Below are 24,913 nucleotides of genomic sequence, written 5' to 3'. Positions count from 1 at the left end.
AGGAAAATCTCTATAAAAATTCTATCATTCTATCATTCTTTCCCTGCTGTATTTTCCCAAATTGAGCAAGGTACATTTTTTCAGTTCAATAATTTTGTGTTCCCCAATCAAGTGACCAAATGAACCAACTAAACAAGAAATTGATCTAGAACAAATGCAATAAACCTCAGATATCCAGACTCCTTAAGTAATGTTAAGAATTACAGTCCTTTAACACCAATCTTTTAAATTTAATTAAACACTCAGATGGATATCACTTTATCTGTTTTCCTTGTTTTTGTTCTACATGTCATGTTCATTCCAACCTCTTTATGCTTAGAATCTCAAATTTAGAATTAAACAAGAAATTGCCTGCGAAAACACTTTGCCTGATTCTTGGCATAAAATAGGCATCCACTTGAGGAGAGTAGGGTAATTAGATCTGAATTTGACTTGTGTCTACATCCCAGCTCTGCCACTAAACTTATTGTGTGTCTTTGGGCACAACTATTCTCCCCTTCCAAGTGTTTCCCCAAATTGAGCATCAGTTTCCTTACATTTGAGTACCATTAGTTGCACATCCAAAATCTCATTGGTTTATGTATGTCTGTCCATTTGCATTATCCAAGTTTAGCCATACTACTATCTGTGAACCATTGTTAGGTCCCTGGCTGGTTTCTCTGACTTAGCCTTTCCTTTGTTCATCCTATTCTACCCTCAACCTTCAGGTTAATTTTTTTTTTTTTTTTTTTTTTTTTTTGCGGTACACGGGCCTCTCACTGTTGTGGCCTCTCCCGTTGCGGAGCACAGGCTCCGGACGCACAGGCTTAGCGGCTATGGCTCACAGACCCAGCCGCTCCGCGGCATGTGGGATCTTCCCGGACCGGGGCACGAACCCGTGTCCCCTGCATCGGCAGGCGGACTTTCAACCACTGCGCCACCAGGGAAGCCCCAGTTTAATTTTTTTGATTGTCATAACCTTTCTCACAAACCTTCAATGTTCTCATACTTAATTACAAAATAAATCTTAACAGTCTAGCCTAGCCTTCAAAAGGTTTTGTTTACAGACTGTCAATCCTACCTTCCCTCCTTGGCTCTACCTCTCATTGCATATTGCTTTCTGTTTTATTTATAGACATTCATATTCATTTCTAATCTCCCCTTAATAGGCTATGAGTTGCATGTGAACTAAAACCACATCTTAGTCATTTTTTTTTTATATCTTGTACAGTGTCTCCTACATTGTGTGTATTTATTAAGTGAATGGGAAAATAATTTCTCCTACTTTCCTCGAATATAAAAAATAAGACATGTAATTTGGCCTTTCTTGGTGAATCAGAATTGTCATCCTGAATATCAGTTTCAAAGATGTATTGAGAAGCTATTATGAGAAGGCAGTCTGCTAGGTATAGGGAGGTAGCTATGAATTAAAGAGATGTGAAGGTGTTGAGATGTCCTGCTAAATTTGTTTTATCCACTGTGGAACTGGAAACCACATGAAGAAGGTAGTTTAAGTGTAAATTGGCTCTGAGTTATATTTTCAGAGGGATGTTCTTTAGTGGAAGACAGGGCTTTGTAGGGATATTGGTGCTGTGTGGGTCCCGCGTCATGTGCATGTGTGTATCTGTGTGTATCTGTGTGTTTGTGTGTGCTCACATGTACATGAGAAAGAGGGAGTGAGGGCATGCCTGAGTGAGAGAACAGAAAAACAAAAATCCAATTGCACATAAAACCTCTTTTAAAATGTTTATGCTAAGCAGTGTTCCTAAAAGACGGGGTTTCCTGATTTTTGTGTCAACTATGAATTGGCATTTTCCATTGGCACTTGCCATCTACGTCTACAAGGATTAAATCATGAGCTGCTGCATCTGCTGACTTTCAACACCCCCTGAAAGGAGTTCAGGATGGAGAGCAGAAACGAGGCACTCTGTGCTCTGGGAAAAACTGGCAGATCAGGCCTTCAGATAGTTAGATATTTTCAGGAGCAATTTTATGAGCCCAATTCTTGTATCTCCTCATATATAAAAAAGCACTAAAATCCATGGTGACGTCTGCTCCTGTGACTAGCAGTAACCTGCACGAGACTAGTAGAAAACTTCTGTAAAAAATATGTGCTTGATTGCATGTACTCCCCGGTCACCAAAACCACATGTATACTGACCTTCCCCCCTGCCTCTTTGGAGCAGTTTCTCAGAGCTATCTGGGATGCTGTCTCCCAGACTACAGTCCTCATTTTGCCCCAAATAAAACTTAACTCGCAACTCTAACATTGTGCATTTTTTTAAGTTGACACTTGAGTAGTATGTTGTAGTAATTTACAATTATAAAGCTCTTTCACAATCATTACTTTTAATCTAGTGTTTTAAATTGTTGGAATTTCTGGAGTTTAAGGGATGTGTTTTCTAAAGGACGTGGCTGTATTCCCTGGGTAATAGAGACACAGGGCTGGGGAATTCCAAAAGTGGCCACAGCAGAATTTTTTTCTTCAAATTATATATCAGAGAAATATGTCTAAACTGATATTTTGAAACTTTATGGCTTTTGTAAGCTTTTTCTTTATAGCTATAAATTATAGATTAAGTGAGTAGATTCTAACCATTTTCAGTGTGATGACCCCTTTCAATGACCCCTAACAATTGTTCTTTCAGTATCCTTGATTGAGAAAATATATCAAAAAACTTACTACAAATTCTGTGACTTTTTAAATGAATTTATATCTCATTAATCAAAAAAGTGCATATTCTTTGAAATACAGTACCAAATGGGTATAATAACATAATTTAGTTTTCAGACAATGTACATATAGAATCCATCCCAGTCCCTTTTAATAACATAATTACTCATTCTGTGAGACCCTTATAACACAATGACCAGTGATTATCGACCCACAGGTTGGGAATCGGTGCTTTTCATGGTATACTTGCTGTCTTCAGTCACAACTACCAATAATCTATGCTGTTAACCAATAATTTAATAATTGATACTGTATTTCAAGTGTTTTAGAAAAGATTCTAGGTCATTATTCTCTAAACTGTATTGTACTCCTTTTGTTTTTGTTTAATGCTTTTTGAAGACTGTGCAAGTATTTAATGAACTAGGATGAAGAACCAAAACTAAACTTTTATTTTAGTAGTTCCTTTAGTTCCACAATGCTTCATTTATTTACCATGCCCCTAATGATTTATTTTCACTGTGTGTATTTCCCCATTAAATAAATCCATATGCTCAAATCATGTGCAGCTCTACTGAGTGACTTTAGAATGAATGAGCTTGTGCCCAGTAGTCACCTTTTGAACTCAGTCTTTCTCCCCCTCCCTCTCCCTCTCTTTTAAACACAGTAACATGCTGATTATGGTATTAGTCTAAATTTGCATCAGAGTAGGCTGACCTGGATTGACTGAAATGGCGCCACCACTCCCAGCAAAAGTTCCTGTGGTGCGTCCATCTGCATCTCTTACCCAAACAGAAGTCCCCTAGGCATGAAAATATGGTCATAGTTTGTTATCCACATGTACTTTTTTTTTCCCATGTACTTTTAATGTGATAACTTTAGCTGTAATGAAAAGGTACAAACGTTTCTGAGATTAAATATTTATATACGAGGAAAAGAAAATACAAAGCACCTAGACACCTATCTGTCTCCCTCCTTAGGCTAGAAGAAACTTAAATTTCTAGGTACCCATTTATGTTTACTTGTGGATTTTTTAATCAAGTATCATTTCTAGACTTTCTGAGCATAAGTTTGAACATAATAACCATAGCTGTTATTTTGTTATAAATACAATAATGCTAACATGCATAATAGCTCATTGTGAAAAATCAGATGTTAAGTTGTAGCAGATCACATGATTGCAACATGAATCCACCTGTGGCATGATGGGTAGTATATTTGCATGATCTTGTGCATTAATAGAAGCATGCTGCTTGTAACCAAGGGGAAAGAATGAGCCTACTTGGTCTTCAGGCCACACATGGACCTTTAGTTCTCTTCTGTGTTCCTCACTTTATCAACCACGATCTAGCAAACTGCAATGAATTCAGAGATAGGGAAATAGTAAAAAGCCATATCAAATGAGTAATGATCAAAGGTTCTGGGATTACATTTAGTAAGTATTTAGTTATGTATGCAGAGGACACATGGAGACAAAATAGCTATTGTTAAATATTTGAAAATTACTGTATTTTGAACTTATTCCTTATGGCTTTTCTGGGTAGAAAAAGTCCCAAGAAATCAAAATTCTGTTCAATATGGAGAAGAATTTCTAACAAATGGAATTAGTTACATGAAGAGGAAAGTAGATTCTTCACTAGTAGGTATGGATGATCGTGTGACGAGCTGTGACAAAAGGATAACAAGGATCCCATGGGTGTGCGGACTAGATAGCCTATAAAGCCCCTTTCAAACATGATAAACTCAAACTCAGAAATCTTAGAGAAGAAATGAGAACATAGCACAAATCATCATTAAACAGTTTTCAAAATCCTCGCTTTTAAATCCTGTCTCAGAAATGTTTTATAATGTCTCATTCAACTCCTAAACCGTTGTGATTCCTTAAGAGTTGTACGTACAAAATTGTGCTAGATTCAGATGCAGCGGAATATGGAGGACACCAGAGACTGGACCACAATACCGATTTCTTTTCTAAACCTTTTGAACATAACAACTGTCCCTATTCTCTTTTGGTAAGTAAGATTTTTAAGGTATTTTCATTTCATTTAAATTTAATTCTGTATTTTCAAAATGATGTGTTTTTGTCCAAGGAAACAAGTCTTCAACAAGTAAGCAACTTGGAGACAAGGCAGAGAGGAGGGAAATAGGATTGCACTAAAAAAATAGATGCAATGTGTGGTGCTAGACTGAACTGGGTTTTGGAAAAACAAGTAATAAAGGATATTTAGCTGACAATTGAGGAAATTTGAATATTAATAGGATTAAAAATTATTTCTCAAAAAATAAAAGGAAGGCACATTTTAGTTTTCTTTCTATTATGAATATTTCTATTTTTATAGTTTACTTTCCTTCTGTTCTTGCTTTCTCTGTAATATTTTACATTAAGCAGATTTCTACATTATTGGTTATCTAATGAAGTTTAATTTAAAACACCTTAAAAGAATCTATATATACATCTTTTTCTTTCATGTAGTTATTGATGACTGAATTCATTCTAGTTATAAAATTCTCTGGTTTCCTTATATTACTGAGGAGAGTGTTGTATTATATTAACTAACTTTTACTTTGTGATGTTGACACAATGAAAGAATTTTGCTTTAGACTACTAAATTTAATTTCTTTTAAAAATGTAGATAAAATTTTGCCATTTGCAACAATATGGATGGACCTGGAGGGTATTATGCTTGGTGAAGTAAGTCAGACAGAGAAAGACAGATACCATTTGTTATCACTTATATGTGGAATCTGAAAAATAAACAAACAAATGAATATAACAAAACAGAAATAGAGTCACAGATATATGGAACAAACTAGTGGTTACCAGTGTGGGGAGGGAAGGGGGTAACAGCAGGATGGGGGAGGGATTAAGAAGTACAAACTACTATGTATAAAATAAATAAGCTGCAAGGATATACTGTACAGCACACAGAATATAGCCAATATTTTATAATAACTATAAATGGAGTATAATATATAAAAATTTTGAATCACTATGTTGTACACCTGAAACTAATATTATAAATCAACTATATCAATAAAAAAAATTAATGTAGAATTTAGAAGCTCTGCAGATTTGGAGGAATTCTTCATTTAATTTATGGCCAAGTCCACATCTGCATTATATATGTTTTCCTTTTCCTGACTAGTTATATATCTATCTTTCTTCCTCTTCCCTCTTCTCTCTGTCTCAGATCTGCATTTTTTTGTTTGTTTCACAATAAAAGGTCTTGGTTTAAGATTTAAGTCAGAAAGAGAAAAACAAATATCGTATATTAACGCATGTATGTGGAATCTAGAAAAATGGCACAGATTAACCTATTTGCAGGGCAGGAATAGAAAGGCAGACATAGAGAATGGATGTGTGGACACGGAGGGGGTAAGGGGAGGGTGGATGAATTGGGAGGTAAGGTTTGACATAAATACACTACCATACATAAAATAGGTGGCTAGTAGGAACCTGCTATATAGCACAGGGAGCTTAGCTTGGTGCTCTGTGATGGCCTCGTTGGGTGGGATGGTGGGGGGGAGGGAGGTCTAAGAGGGAGGGGATGTGTGTATGCGTATGGCTGATTCACTTCAACGTGCGGCAGAAACTAACACAACGTTGTAAAGCAATTATACTCCAATAAAGAAAAAGAAGAAAAAAAAAGAAAAAGGAAAGATTTGTTTCACTTATGTGAGGCCAGGATGTATCTCACAAATGTATGGCTTTATCATTGCTGTTAAATTCTCTCATTTTTTTTTAAGTTTGGGTAAAAGTCAAGCATGAGAATCTGTTTGGTACCCCTGGCTCCTCCATTTTTCTACTATATTCCCAACTCTTAGGGTGGTACCAGTACCTTACTTTGTAAGCTGCCATATTATATATGTCAAAGACAGTGGCATAAAATAAATAAAATGAGCAGGGATGAGCAAGATTAAGTTGTTGATTATCAGCTCTGAGGAAAGTCAGTAGCCTTAGGAAACCTAGGTGTTACCCTATGTGTGTGTTGAGGTGGGGTGTTGATGATGTTGATATGGCTTAGATAGAGATCTAGATTCATATGTATTTTCAAGAGGGAGGGCTCAAAGCTGCTAGTGGATTCTGTCTCCAAAGAATGATTGCCGTAGTTTGTCAGAACATTCAGTTTTGACATGTAAAATAAGACTGATACAAATAGTTTCTGAAATGAACAAGAAAATGATCTTAAAGCTCTGAAATAACCAAAAGAGTTAGAGACCCCTGAGGGGTTAGGGAAGGTGACAGCTCATAAAGAGGAGTCATGGAGAAGTAGCACCCACTTGTGATAAAGCTGAACTTGAACCAGTTGAACTAGACTGAAAGGGTTTTGAAAGTTTCAGATAGCAAAAATGTTATATAGCCAACTTTCCTAAAGGTTCGTGTCCAAAGAGGGCTCTGTTGGAGAGGGAAGCCTGGTAATATAGTAAAAAAGACCACAAAATGTCATGGCAGGGAATTTGGGATCATTTACCAGCTATGAGAACTTGAGTAATTTGATCTTTTTGTGACTCAGTTTCCCTGTCTGCATAGTGAGGATTAATAATAGTATCCTGCCTACAGCAAGAGGTTCTTGCGAGGCATAAATTAATTAACACAGCCAAGCTTTGGGGAAGCTGCAAAATGGTACTGCACATGTATTCAAAAGTTACTGTTGTTGTGGCTATTCAATAATTGTTTAGGTATTTTAAGCGTGTCAGGACATTAGGTGCTTTGAGGATATTCTCCCAATTTTGGAAAAATTATCATCTTAGGCAAGGGCTTGCAATCTTTGAGGGTGGGCAAAAAATATCTTGACATCCTTTTGATTTTTTAAGAGCAAAGATATTCCGTTATAATTAAAACAAGCCAAGTAACCAGTGGCAGAAACAGTCAAGAGATTACTTTTCAAGCACTAATTGAATTGATCTTCCAAATATGGACTGTGCAGTTCTAAATTAGCAGGTGGAATGGAGAAGGTCAGATAAGTCTCCATAAGAGGTAGAGGAATACAGCACTGCAAGCACATGAGAAATAGAACACTGCCTGTAATAGAATTCGGATCCAACTCGGTCAAAAGGTAAAGATTGGCCCTGTCTTCTCAGCAGCAGCATCTTGTTTTCGATAACTACTGATGCTTTAGGAATGACTCCATTTATTTTATTTTTTAATTTTTTTATGTTTTTTTATTGGAGTATAGTTGTTTCCCAGTGTTGTGCTAGTTTCTACTGTACAGCAAAGTGGAGTTACCTGTGCTATACAGCAGGTTCTTATTAGTTATCTATTTTATACATATAAGTGTATATATGTCCATCCCAATCACTGAGTTCATCACACCCCCCAACACTTACCCCCTGCTTTTCCCCCTTGGTGTCCTTACATTTGTTCTCTACATCTGTGTCTCTATTTCTGCTTTGCAAACAGGTTCATCTGTACCATTTTTCTAGATTCCACATATATGCGTTAATATACAATATTTGTTTTTCTTTTTCTGACTTACTTCACTGTATGACAATCTCTAGGTCCAGCCACACCTATACAAATGATCCAATTTCGTGACTTTTTATGGCTGAGTAATATTCCATTGTACAAATGTACCACATCTTCTTTATCCATTTGTCTGTCAATGGACATTTAGGTTGCTTCCATGACCTAGCTATTGTAAATAGTGCTGCAATAAACATTGCATGGGGTGCATGTGTCTTTTTAAATTATGGTTTTCTCAGGGTATATGCCCAGTAGTGGGATTGCTGAGTCATATGGTAATTCTATTTTTAGTTTTTTAAGGAACCTCCATCTGTTCTCCATAGTGGCTGTATCAATTTACATTCCCACCAACAGTGCAAGAGGGTTCCCTTTTCTCCACACCCTCTCCAGCATTTATTGTTTGTAGATTTTCTGATGATGCCCATTCTAACCAGTGTGAGGTGATACCTCACTTTAGTTTTGATTTGCATTTCTCTAATGATTAGTGATGTTGAGCAGCTTTTCATGTGCTTCTTGGCCATCTGTATGTCTTCTTTGGAGAAATGTCTGTTCAGGTCTTCTGCCCATTTTTGGATTGGGTGGTTTGTTTTTTTAATATTGAGCTGCATGAGCTGTTTATATATTTTGGAGATTAATCCTTTGTCCATTGATTCATTTGCAAATATTTTCTCCCATTCTGAGGGTTGTCTTTTTGTCTTGTTTATGGTTTCCTTTGCTGTGCAACAGTTTTTAACTTTCATTAGGTCCATGTGTTTATTTTTGTTTCTATTTCCATTATTCTAGGAGGTGGGTCAAAAAAGATATTGCTGTGATTTATGTCAAAGAGTGTTCTTCCTATGTTTTCCTCTAAGAGTTTTATAGTGTCCGGTTTTACACTTAAGTCTTTAATCCATTTTGAGTTTATTTTTGTGTATGGTGTTAGAGAGTGTTCTAATTTCATTCTTTTACTTGTAGTTGTCCAGTTTTCTCAGCACCACTTATGGAAGAGACTGTCTTTTCTCCACTGTATATCCTTGCCTCCTTTTTCATAGATTAGTTGACCATAGGTGTGTGAGTTAATCTCTGGGCTTTCTATCCTGTTCCATTGATCTATATTTCTGTTTTTCTGCCAGTACCATATTGTCTTGATTACTGTAGCTTTGTAGTATAGTATGAAGGCAGGAAGCCTGATTCCTCTAGCTCCATTTTTTTTTTTTTTTCTCAAGAGTGCTTTGCCTATTCAGGGTCTTTTGTGTCTCCACACAAATTTTAAGATTTTTTGTTCTAGCTCTGTAAAAAAATGCCATTGGTAATTTGATAGGGATTGCATTGAATCTGTAGATTGCTTTGGGTAGTATAGTCATTTTCACAATATTGATTCTTCCAATCCAGGAACATGGTATATCCCTCCATCAGTTTGTGTCATCTTTGATTTCTTTCACCAGTGTCTTATACTTTTCTGAGTACAGGTCTTTTATCTCCTTAGATAGGTTTATTCCTAGGTATTTTATTCTTTCTGTTGAAATGGTGAGTAGGATTGTTTCCTGAATTTTTCTTTGTGATCTTTTGTTGTTACTGTCTAGGAATGCAAGAGATTTCTGTGCATTAGTTTTATATCCTGCAACTTTACCAGATTTGTTGATTAGCTCTAGTAGTTTTCTGGTGGCATCTTTAGGATTTTCTATGTATAGTATCATGTCATCTGAAAGGAGTGACAGTTTTACTTCTTCTTTTCCGTTTTGTATTCCTTTTATTTCTTTGTTTTCTCTGATTCACATGGCTAGGACTTCCAAAACTATGTTGAATAATAGTGGTGAGAGTGGACATTCTTGTCTCTTTCCTGATCTTAGAGGAAATGCTTTCAGTTTTTCACCATTGAGAATGATGTTTGCTGTGGATTTGTCGTATATGGCCTTTATTATGTTGAGGTAGGTTCCCTCTATGCCCACTTTCTGGAGAGTTTTTACCATAAATTGGTGTTAAATTTTGTCAAAAGCTTTTTCTGCATCTACTGAGATGATCATATTCTTTTTCTCCTTCGATTTGTTAATATGGTGTATCACGTTGATTGATTTGCGTATATTGAAGAATCCTTGCATCCCTCGGATAAATCCCACTTGATCATGGTGTATCATCCTTTTAATGTGTTGCTGGATTCTGTTTGCTAGGATTTTGTTGAGGATTTTTGCATCTATACTCATCAGTGATATTGGTCTGTAATTTTCTTTTTTTGTCGTATCTTGATCTGGCTTTGGTATCAGGGTGATGGTGGCCTCATAGAATGAGTTTGGGAGTGTTTCTTCCTCTGCAGTTTTTTGGAAGAGTTTGAGAAGGGTGGGTGTTATCTCTTCTCTAAATGTTTGATAGAATTCACCTATGAAGCCATCTGGTTCTGGACATTTGTTTGTTGGAAGATTTTTAATCACAGTTTCAATTTCATTACTTGTGATTGGTCTGTTCATATTTTCTATTTCTTCCTGGTTCAGTCTTGGAAGGTTATACCTTTCTAAGAATTTGTCCATTTCTTCCAGGTTGTCCATTTTATTGGTATAGAGTTGCTTGTAGTAGTCTCTTACGAAACTTTGTATTTCTGCAGTGTCCATTTTAACTTGTCCTTTTTCATTTATAATTTTATTGATTTGAGTCTCCTCCCTGTTTTTCTTGATGAATCTGGCTAAAGGTTTATCAGTTTTGTTCATCTTCTCAGAGAACCAGCTTTTAGTTTTATTGATCTTTGCTATTGTTTCCTTCGTTTCTATTCCATTTATTTCTGCTCTGATCTTTATGATTTCTTTCCTTCTACTAATTTTGGGGCTTTGTTTGTTCTTTCTGTAGTTCCTTTAGGTGTAAGGTTAGATTGTTTATTTGAAAATTTTCTTGTTTCTTCAGGTAGGATTTTATTGCTATAAACTTCCCTCTTAGAGCTGCTTTTGCTGCATCCCATAGATTTTGGGTCGTCGTGTTTTCCTTGTCATTTGTCTCTAATTATTTTTTGATTTCCTCTTTGATTTCTTCAGTGATGTCTTGGTTACTTAGTAGCGTACTGCTTAGCCTCCATATGTTCGTTTTTTTACGGTTTTTTTCCTGTAATTTATTTCTAATCTCACAGCATTGTGGTCAGAAAAGATGTTTAATACGATTTCAGTTTTCTTCAGTTTACCAAGGCTTCATTTGTGACCCAAGATGTGATCTATCCTGGAGAATGTTCCTGTGCACTTGAGAAGAAAGTGTAATCTGTGGTTTTCAGATGGAATGCCCTATAAATATCAATTAAATCCATCTGGTTTATTGTGTCATTTAAAGCTTCTGTTTCCTTATTTATTTTCATTTTGGATGATCTGTCCATTGGTGTAAGTGAGGTGTTAAAGTCACCCACTATTATTGTGTTACTGTCGATTTCCTCTTTTATAGCTGTTAGCAGTTGCCTTATGTATTGAGGTGCTCCTATGTTGGGTGCGTATATATTTATAATTATTATATCTTCTTCTTGGATTGATCCCTTGATCATTATGTAGTGTCCATCCTTGTCTCTTGTAACATTCTTTATTTTAAAGTCTATTTTGTCTGATATGAGTATTGCTACTCCAGGTTACTTCTGATATCCATTTGCGTGGAATATCTTTTTCCACCCCCTCACTTTCAGTCTGTATGTGTCCCTAGGTCTGAAATAGGTCTCCTGTAGACAGCATAAGGTATGGGTCTTGTTTTTGTATCCATTCAGCAAGCCTGTGTCTTTTGGTTGGAGCATTTAATCCATTCATATTTAAGGTAATTATCAATATGTATGTACCTATTACCATTTTCTTAATTGTTTTGGGTTTGGTTTTTAGGTCCTTGTCTTCTCTTGTGTTTCCGACTTAGAGAAGTTCCTTCAGCATTTGTTTTAGAGCTGGTTTGGTGGTGCTGAATTCTCTTAGCTTTTGCTTGTCTGTAAAGCTTTTGATTTCGCCATCCAATATCAATGAGTTCCGTGCTGGGTAGAGTATTCTTGGTTGTAGGTTGTTCCCTTTCATCACTTTAAATGTATTGTAACAGTCCCTTCTGGCTTGAAAAGTTTCTGCTGAGAAATCAGCTGTTAACCTTATGGGAGTTCCCTTGTACGTTAGTTGTCGTTCTTCCCTTGTTGCTTTTAATTTTCCTTTGTCTTTAATTTTTGTGAGTTTGATTACTATATGCCTTGGTGTGTTTCTCCTTGGATTTATCCTGCCTGGGACTCTCTGCACTTCCTGGACTTGGGTGGCTATTTACTTCCCCATGTGACAGAAGTTTTCAATTATAGTGTCTTGAAATGTTTTCTTGGGTCCTTTCTCTCTCTCTCTCTTCTCCTTCTGGGGCCCCTATAATGTGAATGTTTGTGCATTTAATGTTGTCCCAGAGGTCTCTTAGACTGTCTTCATTTCTTTTCATTCTTTTTTCTTTATTCTGTTCCATGGCAGTGAATTCCACCAGTCTGTCTTCCAGGTCACTTATCTGTTCTTCTACCTCAGTTATTCTGCTATTGATTCCTTCTAGTGTATTTTTCATTTCAGTTATTTTATTGTTCATCTCTGTTTGTTTGTTCTTTAATTCTTCTAGGTCTTTGTTAAACATTTCTTGCATCTTCTCAATCCTTGCCTCCATTCTTTTTCCTAGGTCCTAGATCATCTTCACTATCATTATTCTGAATTATTCTTCTGGAAGGTTGCCTATCTCTACTTCATTTAGTTGTTTTTCTGGGGTTTTATCTTGTTCCTTCATCTTGGACATAGTCCTCTGCCTTTTCGTCTTGTCTGTCTTTCTGTGATTGTGGTTTTCATTCCGCAGGCTGCAGGATTGTAGTTCTTCTTACTTCTGCTCTCTGCCCTCTGGTGGATGAGGCTATTTAAGAGGCTTGTGCAGGCTTCCTGATGGGAGGGACCTGTGGTGGGTAGAGCTGGGTGTTGCTCTGGTGGGTAATGCTCAGTAAAACTGTAATCTGCTTGTCTGCTGATGGTTGGGGCTGTGTTCCTTCCCTGGTTGTTGTTTGGCCTGAGGTGACCCAGCACTGGAGCCTGCAGGCTCTTTGGTGGGGCTAATGGTGGACTCTCGGAGGCCTCAAGCCAATGAATACTTCCCAGAACTTCTGCTGCCAGTGTCCTTGTCCCCGCAGTGAGCCACAGCCATCCCCTGCCTCTGCAGGAGACCCTCCAACACTAGCAGGTAGGTCTGGTTTAGACTCCTATGGGGTCACTGCTCTTTCCCTCGGGTCCTGGTGTGCACACTACTTTGTGTGTGCCCTCTAAGTGTGGAGTCTCTGTTTCCCCCCTGTCCTGTCGAAGTCTTGCAATCAAATCCCACTGGCCTTCAAAGTCCAATTCTCTGGGGATTCCTCCTCCCATTGCTGGACCCCAGGTCGGGAAGCCTGATGTGGGGCTCAGAACCTTCACTCCAGTAGGTGAACTTCTGTGGTTTAATTATTCTCCAGTTTGTGAGTTGCCCACCCAGCGGTTATGGGATTTGATTTTATCATGATTGCGCCCCTCCTACCATTTCATTGCAGCTTCTCCTTTGTCTCTGGATGTTGGGTATCTTTCTTGGTGAGTTCCAGTGTCTTTCTATTGATGATTGTTTAGCAATTAGTTGTGGTTCCAGTGCTCTTGGAGGAGGGAGTGAGTGCATGTCCTTCTACTCCACCATCTTGAACCAATCTAGGAATGACTCATTTTAAATAAGTCTTTAGACTCCAGATGAAGTGATCACTGGTTTTAATGTAAAAATAAGGGAACCCAATAAATCAACTGTACTTCAATTAAAAAAACAATTGGTTGGTGGTTTGGGATGATTTCTTAAGCAAGGTGTGTGTACCTAAAATATTCATTATAGTATTTCATATATTTTTGTATATGACATTGTGATTTTTGTAATAATTTATATTAGTGCAATAAAATAATATAATAAAATTTTGGGGGGGCTTCCCTGGTGGCGCAGTGGTTGAGAGTCTGCCTGCCGATGCAGGGGACACGGGTTCGTGCCCTGGTCCGGAAAGATCTCACATGCTGCGGAGTGGCTAGGCCCGTGAGTCATGGCTGCTGAGCCTGCGCGTCCAGAGCCTGTGCTCCGCAACGGGAGAGGCCACAACAGTGAGAGGCCCGCGTACCGCAAAAAACAGACAAACAAAAAATAATAATAATATAATAAAATTTTTTTTAAAGAATAAGGGAGCCCAAGTAGACCTGAAAATCCAATAAAACAGATTCATTCTTACCAGAGTTATCCTTCAAAGAGCCAAAGAAAAAAATTACATTAATATACATACCTAATATAAGAATGCATCACCATAATGGAACTCTTTATTAAACTGATCAATATGCGCTGGTATCCAATCAGTTTCTTGAACATGACCCTAAGTGCTCTAGGTCTCATTCAACCACCTTCTGCCTTCCACATGCCTAGAATAAAGAGGGAAGGGGAGAAAAAATGTAATTTTTTTTCTTTTCCATGAAATTTCTGTCCATCATAACTAGTACACTGTATTTGCCAAAGCTTAATTTGCAAGCTCAATAATCCAAAGGATCTGCTGATTAAGTGTCAAATCTGTTTTCAAAGATAGCAACAAACAGAGCTCAAAGGAATCTTAAAATAGCCATATATGCTGCAGCATCACCAGGTACCATCCCAGTGTCTTCTTTATATGCTCCATCAGTTGAAACTGTTAAGCCAGAGGAGAACTGCATGTGTACTACTGTTGAAACATACATGCTAAGGTCGGAGTATCTCACAAATGCCAAGAAGCTATAGGGCAGAACTTTTCCATTCTTCTTTACTGACAGTTTTTGGAACTCCATTTTAGCATAATGATTTCTCTATATTTTGGTTCCCGATATAGGAACTTATATTAACCTATATCTTAATCAGTGCATGAGGAGGGGCAGGGGTGCTCTCTTTCTCTTTTCTGATTCATAAATTCAAATTCCATGGCACAAATGGAAGAGCAGAGATTATTGAACCTGAAATAAATTAGATTCCTTTACAATAACTTAAGCAGTCTTAATGGTGAAACGTGAATAAAGCAATAGTTTTAGCATATATTACTTTGCCAATTAATCTCCTTATCCTTAAGAAGTAGATCTGTTTATTCCCATTCTAAATTTAGTGATTCAAAGGTAGACTTCTAGTTTAAATAGGGCATTTGGCATAGAGGTATCTTTCTTATTGTCCCTCAGTTGTAGGCATTGAAAATATAAATTAAGTTGGGAAACGTTTTTTGCTCTATCCAGAATTATGAAAATGTTTAGGGTTTTTTTTCAGGCAAAATCAATTTTGATTCTTAAAGTTTACTCTTTTTCATATTCTAAACTAAATGAGATAATATATACTTATACATTAATAAGATTTTTTTCTTAGAAAATATTTTATGAACTAAAGCATGTATGTGAAAATTGAAATTATTATATATGTCACCCTTATTTTTCAAAATAATCTTTGATTTTTTATGACAAGTGTATATAGATTGTTAAGGGTCTAATGCCCTTTTCATCAAATGATGTTATCACTCTGATTATGTGCTATTGCTAACTTTTACAATTTCTAAGAACATTTCAAAACTTACCTTTTAAATTTTTTTGTTTTGTTTTGTTTTGTTTTGCGGTACGCGGGCCTCTCACTGTTGTGGCCTCTCCCGTTACGGAGCACAGGCTCCGGACGCGCAGGCTCAGTGGCCATGGCTCACAGGCCCAGCCGCTCCGCGGCATGTGGGATCTTCCCGGACTGGGGCACGAACCCGTGTCCCCTGCATCGGCAGGGGGACTCTCAACCACTGCGCCACCAGGGAAGCCCTAAGTATTTTGTATTTAAAGTTATTTTCAAATTTTCTGGTTTTCAAATTTTTGACATGCTGTTTGCAAAAATTATGTAATTAATTTGTGTAATTAAATTGTGTAACTCAATTTTGACCCTAGAAGAACATAATACTTTGCCTGGATGACATAATACAGTAGATTATTGTGTGGTCAGTTATTTTTTGAGCCATACTAATGGTTTGCATAGTGATTAAGTCATTAAGGTAGTCAAAATAACTGGATAGATTAGCATGCATTTTGACTCTCTTAATAAATGAACTGGATTATAATGTGACATTCTGATTCCTTGTGAAGAATGGACTATAAAGATAGCTAGAAACAATGAAATTCATGGCTCTACATTACGCTGTCTCACATGTTCTTCATGTGATCCTAGCTACAAAATGTTTACGGCCTAATGGTTAGTAAGTGGGCCTAGTGAACATGTTTATCAGCATATTTTATTTGTGATGTGTGTACTAAATGGTTTCTATATACATATACTTAAATATGAGTTGTTCGTATTTAAATATAAGCATTTATGTTTAAATCTACTTAAAATATGTTCATATTTCTTTTGCCGTATGAATCAAAACTATTTATAGAATTAAAATTGTAAGTTGAGATTTACAGAGCCAATATTAGCACTAAATTATAGTCCCCAAATTGTTCATGTCTGTAATTGTCTCATCATAAGGATTAGCTCTAATTATCTTAAGTCCTTTAGTATAATTTGTAGTCATTTCCTAACTACTAAGAACACTGATTTATATACTCAGAACCCTAGTAAGGAAGAAAAGTCCAAAATCCATAAATAGCCATAGTTAAGAAAAATCCGTTGCTTGGGGAAATTCTTTCATGTCGTTTATACTGCAGGGACTCTAAAGCAACATGAACACATTCTGGTAATTAACACTGCAGTGAAAAAATATAATTACACAATATTCCCATTAATGATACTGTACAATTATCAGGTGATGGTTTTTGAGCAGATAGTATTAAGAGGTCTCTAAGTGTGGCTGGAATTGGCATCATAAAGGTCCTTACATAAAATGGCCAGCATCATTGAGAGAGAATTCTTGGAGGATTTTTTTAACCATTAAATAACAAAATAGGAAACTCAATGCATTTACTGCAAACCTTGAAGTTCTCATGTCATCCAGTTTGTTTTACACTTAAATTTGGGCTAGCTAAAATACCAGAGAGTAAGATTGCTTCTAAATTATCAGCATATAGTTATTCATATTTCATTAATGAAATCGGTGTGAGGTTATGAATCAGAGTAAATATCAAAAGTGCATAAGATCCAGTAAGAGATTGAAGTGATGTGTCCTGGTATATCACTGTGCCACACTGAGCACGGACCTATCATTTTTTGTCCTAGGCCTGACTTGTGTGTTTTATTGCTTCTTTCTCAGGAGACTTGGGCTAATCAGAATATTTTTATCTGCATATAGGACCAAATAATATCAGAGAAATGTTTTTAAGGAAAAGGGAACTGAAATTCTTTTCTCCAATTTCCGGTGCTGCTGAGAAGTTTAGATTGGTCTTCAGTTTTAGAATGGCCCTGATAGAACAAATCAGAACCATTCTGATTATAACCTGCTGTCCCACTGATTAGTTACACCTAGTTACTATGATTCCCCAAACCAAACAGCTAGAATAAATACATAGCAAATTCCTTTAGAAGGGCAGGACAACTGTCTCTTGATTCATGCCTGTTTTGAGAAGACCTGGAGAGAGAAATGATTGAATCTGATTGTTGATTTCTTTTATTTCTCCTCTTTTGCTTTGGTCTGTTGTTGCTTTAGTCTGTAGTGTCATTGTGGGAATAGGGCATCCTTTGGACTGGATTTGTTGGGACCATTGGTAATAGTCCTGCTTTGTTCATGAGTACCTCCAGCTTCCTTTTGTTGAACCAATCTTATAACATCTTACCTATCACAGTCAAAGAGAAACTATTGAATGGAAGAGATTATATTAGCAATCAAATCATGATGTGGTTTTATATGACATTAAAAACTGTGTAAATTGTAGGGAAACTGATTATGGCATTGAAATACATGGGTTCCCCACACTTAAAGACTGCAAGGATGTAATATTATCTTTTGGAAGTACTGGATTGCAAATCAGACTGTGAGACATTGAGTAATCCAGTAAACTGTTAGCATTTGTGAAATTTTTCTCAGATGACCATGTTCTTTTCCTAAATCACTGTTACTTTTGACTCAAAATTAGAAAAACTGTTCCCTAGTTGTTACATTCATGATATAAATTTCTCAAAATTCCATCATTTAAAAACTGCTTTAATCTTTAATGTTCAAAGCTAACCAGCTGTATTGGTGTATCTTATTTTTTTAAAACAGTTGTAAGAGGTCTTTATCACAGAAACCTCAAGGGAAAACATTGTGTTCATTTGCAGAGTTGACATGCATTGGGCATACAGTGGTCTCAGTCAATGAAAATCAGCTGTTCTGTTCTTTAATTTTTTTTTTTCCTAAAGCCCTGTTTGCTTTGCATTTTTCATTCCAGTTCTAAACTATAGAAGCCTTTTTCTTTTATTTTTTTTAACCATCAGTCAAGTTTTCAGTTAAAGTGACTGAAAATAGTAAAATATTCACAAAGTCAGAAATGGAGAGATACTGTCACAATGAAGACAGCAATCTGTAATATTATTTTTACTGTTTGCTTTGTTAATAGTAATTAAATATGTGTAAAACAGCACATAGATAAGCATCAAGCAGTTCAAATCACTTCTCAGCTTTATAAAAATTATTTTAGATTTAAGTGTATTAAAGAATATCTTGTGAAATATGCACATATTGATCCCTCTATTACTCCATCATTCATTCTTTTATTTAGTCATCATTGGCACCTACTTTGTCCATTGGCACCTACTAAAAGTTAGAAATATGAAGATATATGGCCTATACCCTGGTAAGCCTCATGGTCTAGTGGGAAGGACTGATCATAAACTTGAAAAAGAATTACAAATTGTTAAGTGTTCAGAAAAAAACAAAAATGATGCTGTGATAGGAAATGGCACGGAGATACCATCAGATATAGAGTTATCAAGGAATACGTCTCCGTGGAACTGGGATTTTTCAAGATCTAAGAGATAGGGAACTAGCCAGGTAAAGAGTGTTCTGAACAGAGGGGCAAGGCAGGGGCCAAGACCAAGAGGAAGGGAAGGATGTGGAGTGTTCAAGGAACGGGAAGGGCCCTGTGGCCAGAGCCTGGTGAGGGGAGAAGGGGTAAGTGAAGAGCAGACCTGAGATGGGAGCTGTACCTTTTCAAGAAGGAGCTGAGTCAGGACTCCGCGGGGCAGGCAAAGAATGTGGATTGTATTTTCGGTGCAGTGGCAAGCTTCTTGATTGATTTAAATTGGATCGGAGCCTAGAATACACTTAGGATAACTTTTACTGTTACCGTTAAGGTTTTGTTCTTAAAATAACAGGAGAAAACACAAACCAGAACGATAATAAAAGTGACTTGATGTGAGCAATCTTTTGTATGTTACTTTTATTCCCCTGAATAGAATAACATTGTGAACTGGAGGGCAGCCTTCCTTCACCACCTGATAGCGCCTAAAAGGAGCAGCGAGGGCTATTTCTGTCCCTAGTGTCTGAGGAGCATTGGTTTTTGTAAAGCGTATGGAGCCCTCTAGCGGTGACTGTTTTAAAGGAGTCTTACATTGATGCCAGAACTGTTGGAACTGTGGGATTTGAGTCTCCTCAGAGCCAGTAGAATTGTAAAGGTAACTGTAATTTAGGCAAATGTGAGACTGCATCATGCCTCAGTCGCTCTGACATGATAACATCACTCCCAGTTTTTCTTTCAAATGCACTGACTCTATTGTGTTGTCTTAGGTGTACATTCCAAACCGAGTGGCCCTCGTCCTTCAGAATGTGGACCTGCCCAACTGAAGAGATCTGATTTCAGCTCCAGCAAAGAAAGATGTGCACTTTGTTTTCCCACGCTTGTTGTCCCAGAGCTTGTAATGTGTAAGCTTTTCAAAATATATTTGTCTAGCCTAAATGTCAGATGTCTGAAATTCAATACTGGTTTATGAAAATGAATGTCAAAGTTTTCTTTAAGGAGGAGAGGGGAACATATTTGTTGGAATTTTGGAGATCCTAGACTATATTTTCCAGCCATCTGAACAGCTAGGATCCTCAAATGAAGTGTAATATATCATGTCTTCAAACAATTTTGCCTTACAAGCCAGTTATTTAGTCCTTTTAAGTTCAGATTTGAATCATGTGTCATGTTTGATTATTTCTGTTGAATGCATACAGCATCTTTTTTAAGGCGATATCTGGTGACTTTATTTGTTCTGGTATCTCTTGATCTAAATTATAAAATACCAAGATTGTTACTCTCCTTTTTCAAATTGTGTTTAGAAATACTGTAATAAGTATATAATAATAATATAAAACTAAGAATTGTGTCAAAGATAAAAGTTGTTGCCTATGAACTCATCCATGCCTTATTTTGCATAAGTTTTATCTTGTGATCTCTTGTTCACTTAGTATCTTGGTAGATGCTAATATCTTCATTTCTGAAGGCCTGACTTGGTAATTGTAACATTTCAGAAACTATCTTTTACTTTTAGTCAATAAAAAAAAATTGCAAAATTGCCTTTGATAATGTTTATTTTGCTGTGATGTTATGGGGATCGATTTAAAGTGAATATTAAAATGCCTCTCTCAACTCTGAGACCTTCCCCACATATGTGCACATCGCACGATGGACTAGGCGTGGGGATTAATACTATTTTTTTCTTTAGGTACTATTTGGTAAGTTGAAATTATATTAAATAACTCAGATATCTAAGCTACTTTTGAGCTCTAAACCTCAACGCTTTTAGAAGCTGAATTAACTATCTCAACTCCATGGGATACTCCATCATGAAATTACCCCTTTGGTTTATTAAATAGCAGGCCACAGGTAATTCATTCATAACTGAGAAATTATGATGCACTTATGAGACATAAAGTATCTGTCACTTTTTAAAAGATTTAATATTTTCCTTTACATTAATACTGACTGCTTCTTTTTTTGTTTGTTTTTAGCTTGATTATCATGACTAATAAGGAGTACATGAAAGTCTATTAAAAACTGGTTCAGTAATGGAAGAGATTAGCAAAAGAGACTTCCTTTTATAGCTAAGCCTGCATATTAACCATCTTTCTTATAACTTGAGTAAAGCCTTGAATCTAGGTCTGACACATGTTATTTGCCTTAATTTCAAAAGTACAGTAATAGTTTGATTTCCTGACAGCGATGCCAGATGATGATGACACACATTAGGAAAGACTACTGAAAGCCTCCTGTAATGCTTCTGCCCTTACAGATGTGTTATTAACGTTTTAGCACTGCCATGATTTGTGTACTGTGCCTGTTATTGATAATAACATGATGTACAACCATGATGTTTTGTGTTCTAGTTTATAATTTCTTACCTTTGCATTTCTTATGTATAAAGAGATATGCTAATTTTCTATCATGACTCTTTAAAAAATGACAGATTACTTCACACCTAGAACTCATTTTTTTGTTTGTTTGTTTTTTTGACTTCAACCTCTGTGGAAAGTCAAAAAGGCCAGAGTAGTTATATGCTATACTTTCATTATGTTGATTGACCTTGCTATTATGGTCTTTAGATTTCACAGTGTAAAGTTCAAATTTAACAATGTCATGTAAGTTAATTGCCTTTGTCAAGTGTTCCCCTGCCACAAGAACAATAAACAGATGTTTTAGGTGTGAAACATAAAAATACATGCAAAGAAATAAAATGTTGAGTCCAAGTAGAATGTAATAGTTGGATTTTTCTTCCCTGTTGTATCAAACAGCCTTTATAGAACAGTTTAATATTTGTACTATATTTCACTTTACATCTTCATTTTTGATTCAGTAACATTCTCATCATCATGTAGTCCAGTGGGAAGTTTTTTTCTTTTTACTGGTTAAACATTTTCAATAATCACAACAGAGAGATGCAGAATTTTACTCTGCCTTATAATAATGGCTTTTTCCTCTGCTGTGTTTATTACCAACATCAAAAATGAGAGTGATCTATCTTTGTTGGCTTTTTTAGGATAAATATTTTTACTGTTTTAATTTTTTATGTTCTAGAAAACACAGATGAGTACAGATATCTTTCCATCATTTTTTAATATTAGCAAATATTAGTAATTGCTCTATTATCCAAAAGAGAATTTACCCCTCATGCTAATGATGCTTGATGTTTTAGTTTAATATTAGCTTACTCAGAAAATACCATAGTTTTTAATAATCAAAACTTGCACTGTAAACATTTTTCCTGGAATGTCTCTCACTTTATAGCACTTGAACTCTGAGGGTCACCTCCTTTCATATTTTCTTTTCTGTACCTTTGATGTTTCTCACTTTGCCCTGCTCTTAGCTGATGTATTCATCTCTAACATAAAATGAGGGATTTAGCCACCATGTTCCTCAAGATCAAAAAATAACCAGTGACAATAAACTGACTTTTATGGTAGCAACTGTAAAAGAATGCATGTATTTTTTCCTCTTGACTCCACACTCCCCTTAGCAATATCAACTCAACATTTGTCACCCATCAGGGTTATAGCCGTTGCTATGCGGGCTCATACAGGAGGCTGTCTGGATAAGGAGCCTATTCTTCAAATAATACAGGAGAGAGAGCAGATAGATCTGGGGGAAACGATGAAGGGTAATGTGTTTTCCTCTAGTGTTTTGCTTGCAGCTTCAGGGCAGATATCTTTTCACTGTCTCTGGTCCTGCAGCCATTGAATCAGGTGATGAAAGCATCATAAAATAAGTTTGCTCTTGCTCTTCCTGTTTAGAGTGAACCAGAGCAGACATACCTGATAGAAAGCAAAACAGGGAAGCAGTTTTCTGCCTGGCCTTACACCTCTCATATTATTTCTTTTTGCCTGTTTTGAATCATGCCCTTAACTACGGTTCTTTACAGTGGTGGGGTTTCATTAATCTACACATTCCTTATAGGGAGACAAGCACTGAGCTATGAACTTTGCTAGGTAGAATATTCTGATGAAAGAAAATAGAAATCTAAGGCACAGCAATGTCATGTCCTTTACGCAATAGAGTTCATTTATCATTCACAATGCGTGAGGCTTGAAATGTAGATAAATTTTCCCACTAAAGCCAGCCTTCAGGGGGAGAAAAATCATACGAACTCCCTACTAATTTTTCTGCTCTATTATCTTATTAGTGGTGATTTGTAGAGAATTGCAGAGAAACATTCATACTTTAGGGCAGAATTTCTTAATTGGTAGTATGAGGAATTAAGATACAGTAGTTATAAGTGTTTTTGTCTCCATAATTTAAAATATTACATCTGGATTTTAACTCTTGGCAAAAACTGTGCAGAGAATGTGATGTTTATTTACATGAAAAAAAGGGATTTTGTGATAGATCTGCTTATACCAAAGGGCGTGTCATTCACAAGTTTACTTATTACTTACAGGTTTTTTTGTCATTTCTGCTGTACCAGAGAGAGGTCTTTGACCCTCATATAAGACTGTTGCATAGACTGTTTCACTTAGAAACCTGCACTGAGCTTCAAAGGAAGTGTGTGATATAGTGGTTAGAAGACCTGAGTTCAAGTTATAGCTCTTAATTCCCAGTGCCTCATTTTAGAAAGCACTCAGTGACTTTTCCATGGTTTTAAGACAATTAGTAAAAAAGAGCATCGTCATTGGTTTTATAAACGGCTCTTGTTTGATCGATAGCTACATGGATGGTGAGTCAGCATTTGTAGACATTTTCCAAGTTTGTTGTCAGGAACACACTGTCCCCATCACCTGCCACTTGTCTGTCCTTCGAGGCTTCTGCATTGTTATCCGTACTGTCCCAGGCAGGGGGTGTGGGCTGCTTTACAGAGAAGGGAATTTTGCATTTCCACCACCACTGCAGATGACCAAAACATCAGACCTCCTCCACCACTGCTTTTATTTTTTTATTTTAGCTTCTTCTCTGAAGGCACTAGAAAGTCCCAGTGAATTCCTTCTCATGCAGTCAGTGTACTGTCCCAGCTACTCTCAGACTCTGCTCTTAAGTAACCCAACCTTATGAAGAAAAGTTCGCAACCTCTTAATGGTAACCAGTAGATCAGGGTAAACCGTACACAAAGTGAAATAGCCACAGGTGCCCTCCAGTGAGACACAGCAACCAGGTGTCGAGGGTCTCTCTTTCCTTCTTCCCCCCCCCTTTTTTTTTTTAAGATGTTGGGGGTAGGAGTTTATTAATTTATTTATTTATTTTTGCTGTGTTGGGTCTTCATTTCTGTGCAAGGGCTTTCTCTAGTTGTGGCAAGCAGGGGCCACTCTTCATCACGGTGTGTGGGCCTCTCACTATCATGGCCTCTCTTGTTGCGGAGCACAAGCTCCAGACGCACAGGCTTCAGTAGTTGTGGCTCGTGGGCCTAGTTGCTCCGTGGCATGTGGGATCCTCCCAGACCAGGGCTCGAACCCGTGTCCCCTGCATTAGCAGGCAGATTCTCAACCACTGTGCCACCAGGGAAGCCCCCTTCTTCCCCTTCTGCTCACAGCCCAGTATACACTGCTGGCAGGAGGAATAAATGACAGAGGAAACTTAAGAACTGCAAAAGAGAGCTCATAGTTTAGAAACAGTTTGGCCCATCATTTTTTGGATTGAAAGTCTGTACTGTCATTAGAAACACACATCTTCATTAAGTATTTGCACAAAAGTAATTTCTTGAAGAAAGCAGAAAGTTATCAGCCATCAATCTGTAATTTCCACAGTTGTCTGATACTTACAAAGAGACAATGGAAAGCAGAAAACTAACAAAATAGCTATCATGCCAAATTATTTTACTGCACAAGGATATAAATTAAACGAGGTAAGTGTTCAAATTATTTGTGCATACTTGTCTAAGTTAATATGGGAAACAGCTGTAAATGTATGAATAAAACCCTTCTGACATACATGTATTTATAGTATATGCATGGGTGTGTGAATACACACAGACATACA

General features: G+C 36.8%; 1 protein-coding gene across 4 annotated transcripts in view; it reads left to right on the top strand.

Annotated features, from left to right (window-relative positions):
• Positions 1–20,530, top strand: part of GBE1 (1,4-alpha-glucan branching enzyme 1) — a 297,233-nt gene extending 276,703 nt beyond the window's left edge. The window contains exons 16-18 of one of the 4 annotated variants that reach the window (XM_089910390.1): positions 4,545–4,662; positions 18,752–18,826; positions 19,759–20,530. In XM_089910390.1, coding sequence (XP_089766516.1) covers positions 4,545–4,662; positions 18,752–18,790 — 157 coding nt within the window. In that variant the 3' untranslated portion in view covers positions 18,791–18,826; positions 19,759–20,530. Of the gene's footprint in view, positions 1–4,544; positions 4,663–15,745; positions 16,725–18,751; positions 18,827–19,758 lie in introns of those variants that run through there. The other 3 variants (XM_089910389.1, XM_089910391.1, XM_089910393.1) reach the window with 3 other exon arrangements.
• Positions 20,531–24,913: the final 4,383 nt, after the last annotated feature.

Source organism: Delphinapterus leucas, chromosome 4 (genome assembly GCF_059928025.1).
Source record: "Delphinapterus leucas isolate spDelLeu-1000000601 "Yukka" chromosome 4, BTC_Dleu_Yukka2, whole genome shotgun sequence".
NCBI lineage: Eukaryota > Metazoa > Chordata > Mammalia > Artiodactyla > Monodontidae > Delphinapterus > Delphinapterus leucas.
This window is presented reverse-complemented; position numbering and strand designations above follow the sequence as displayed.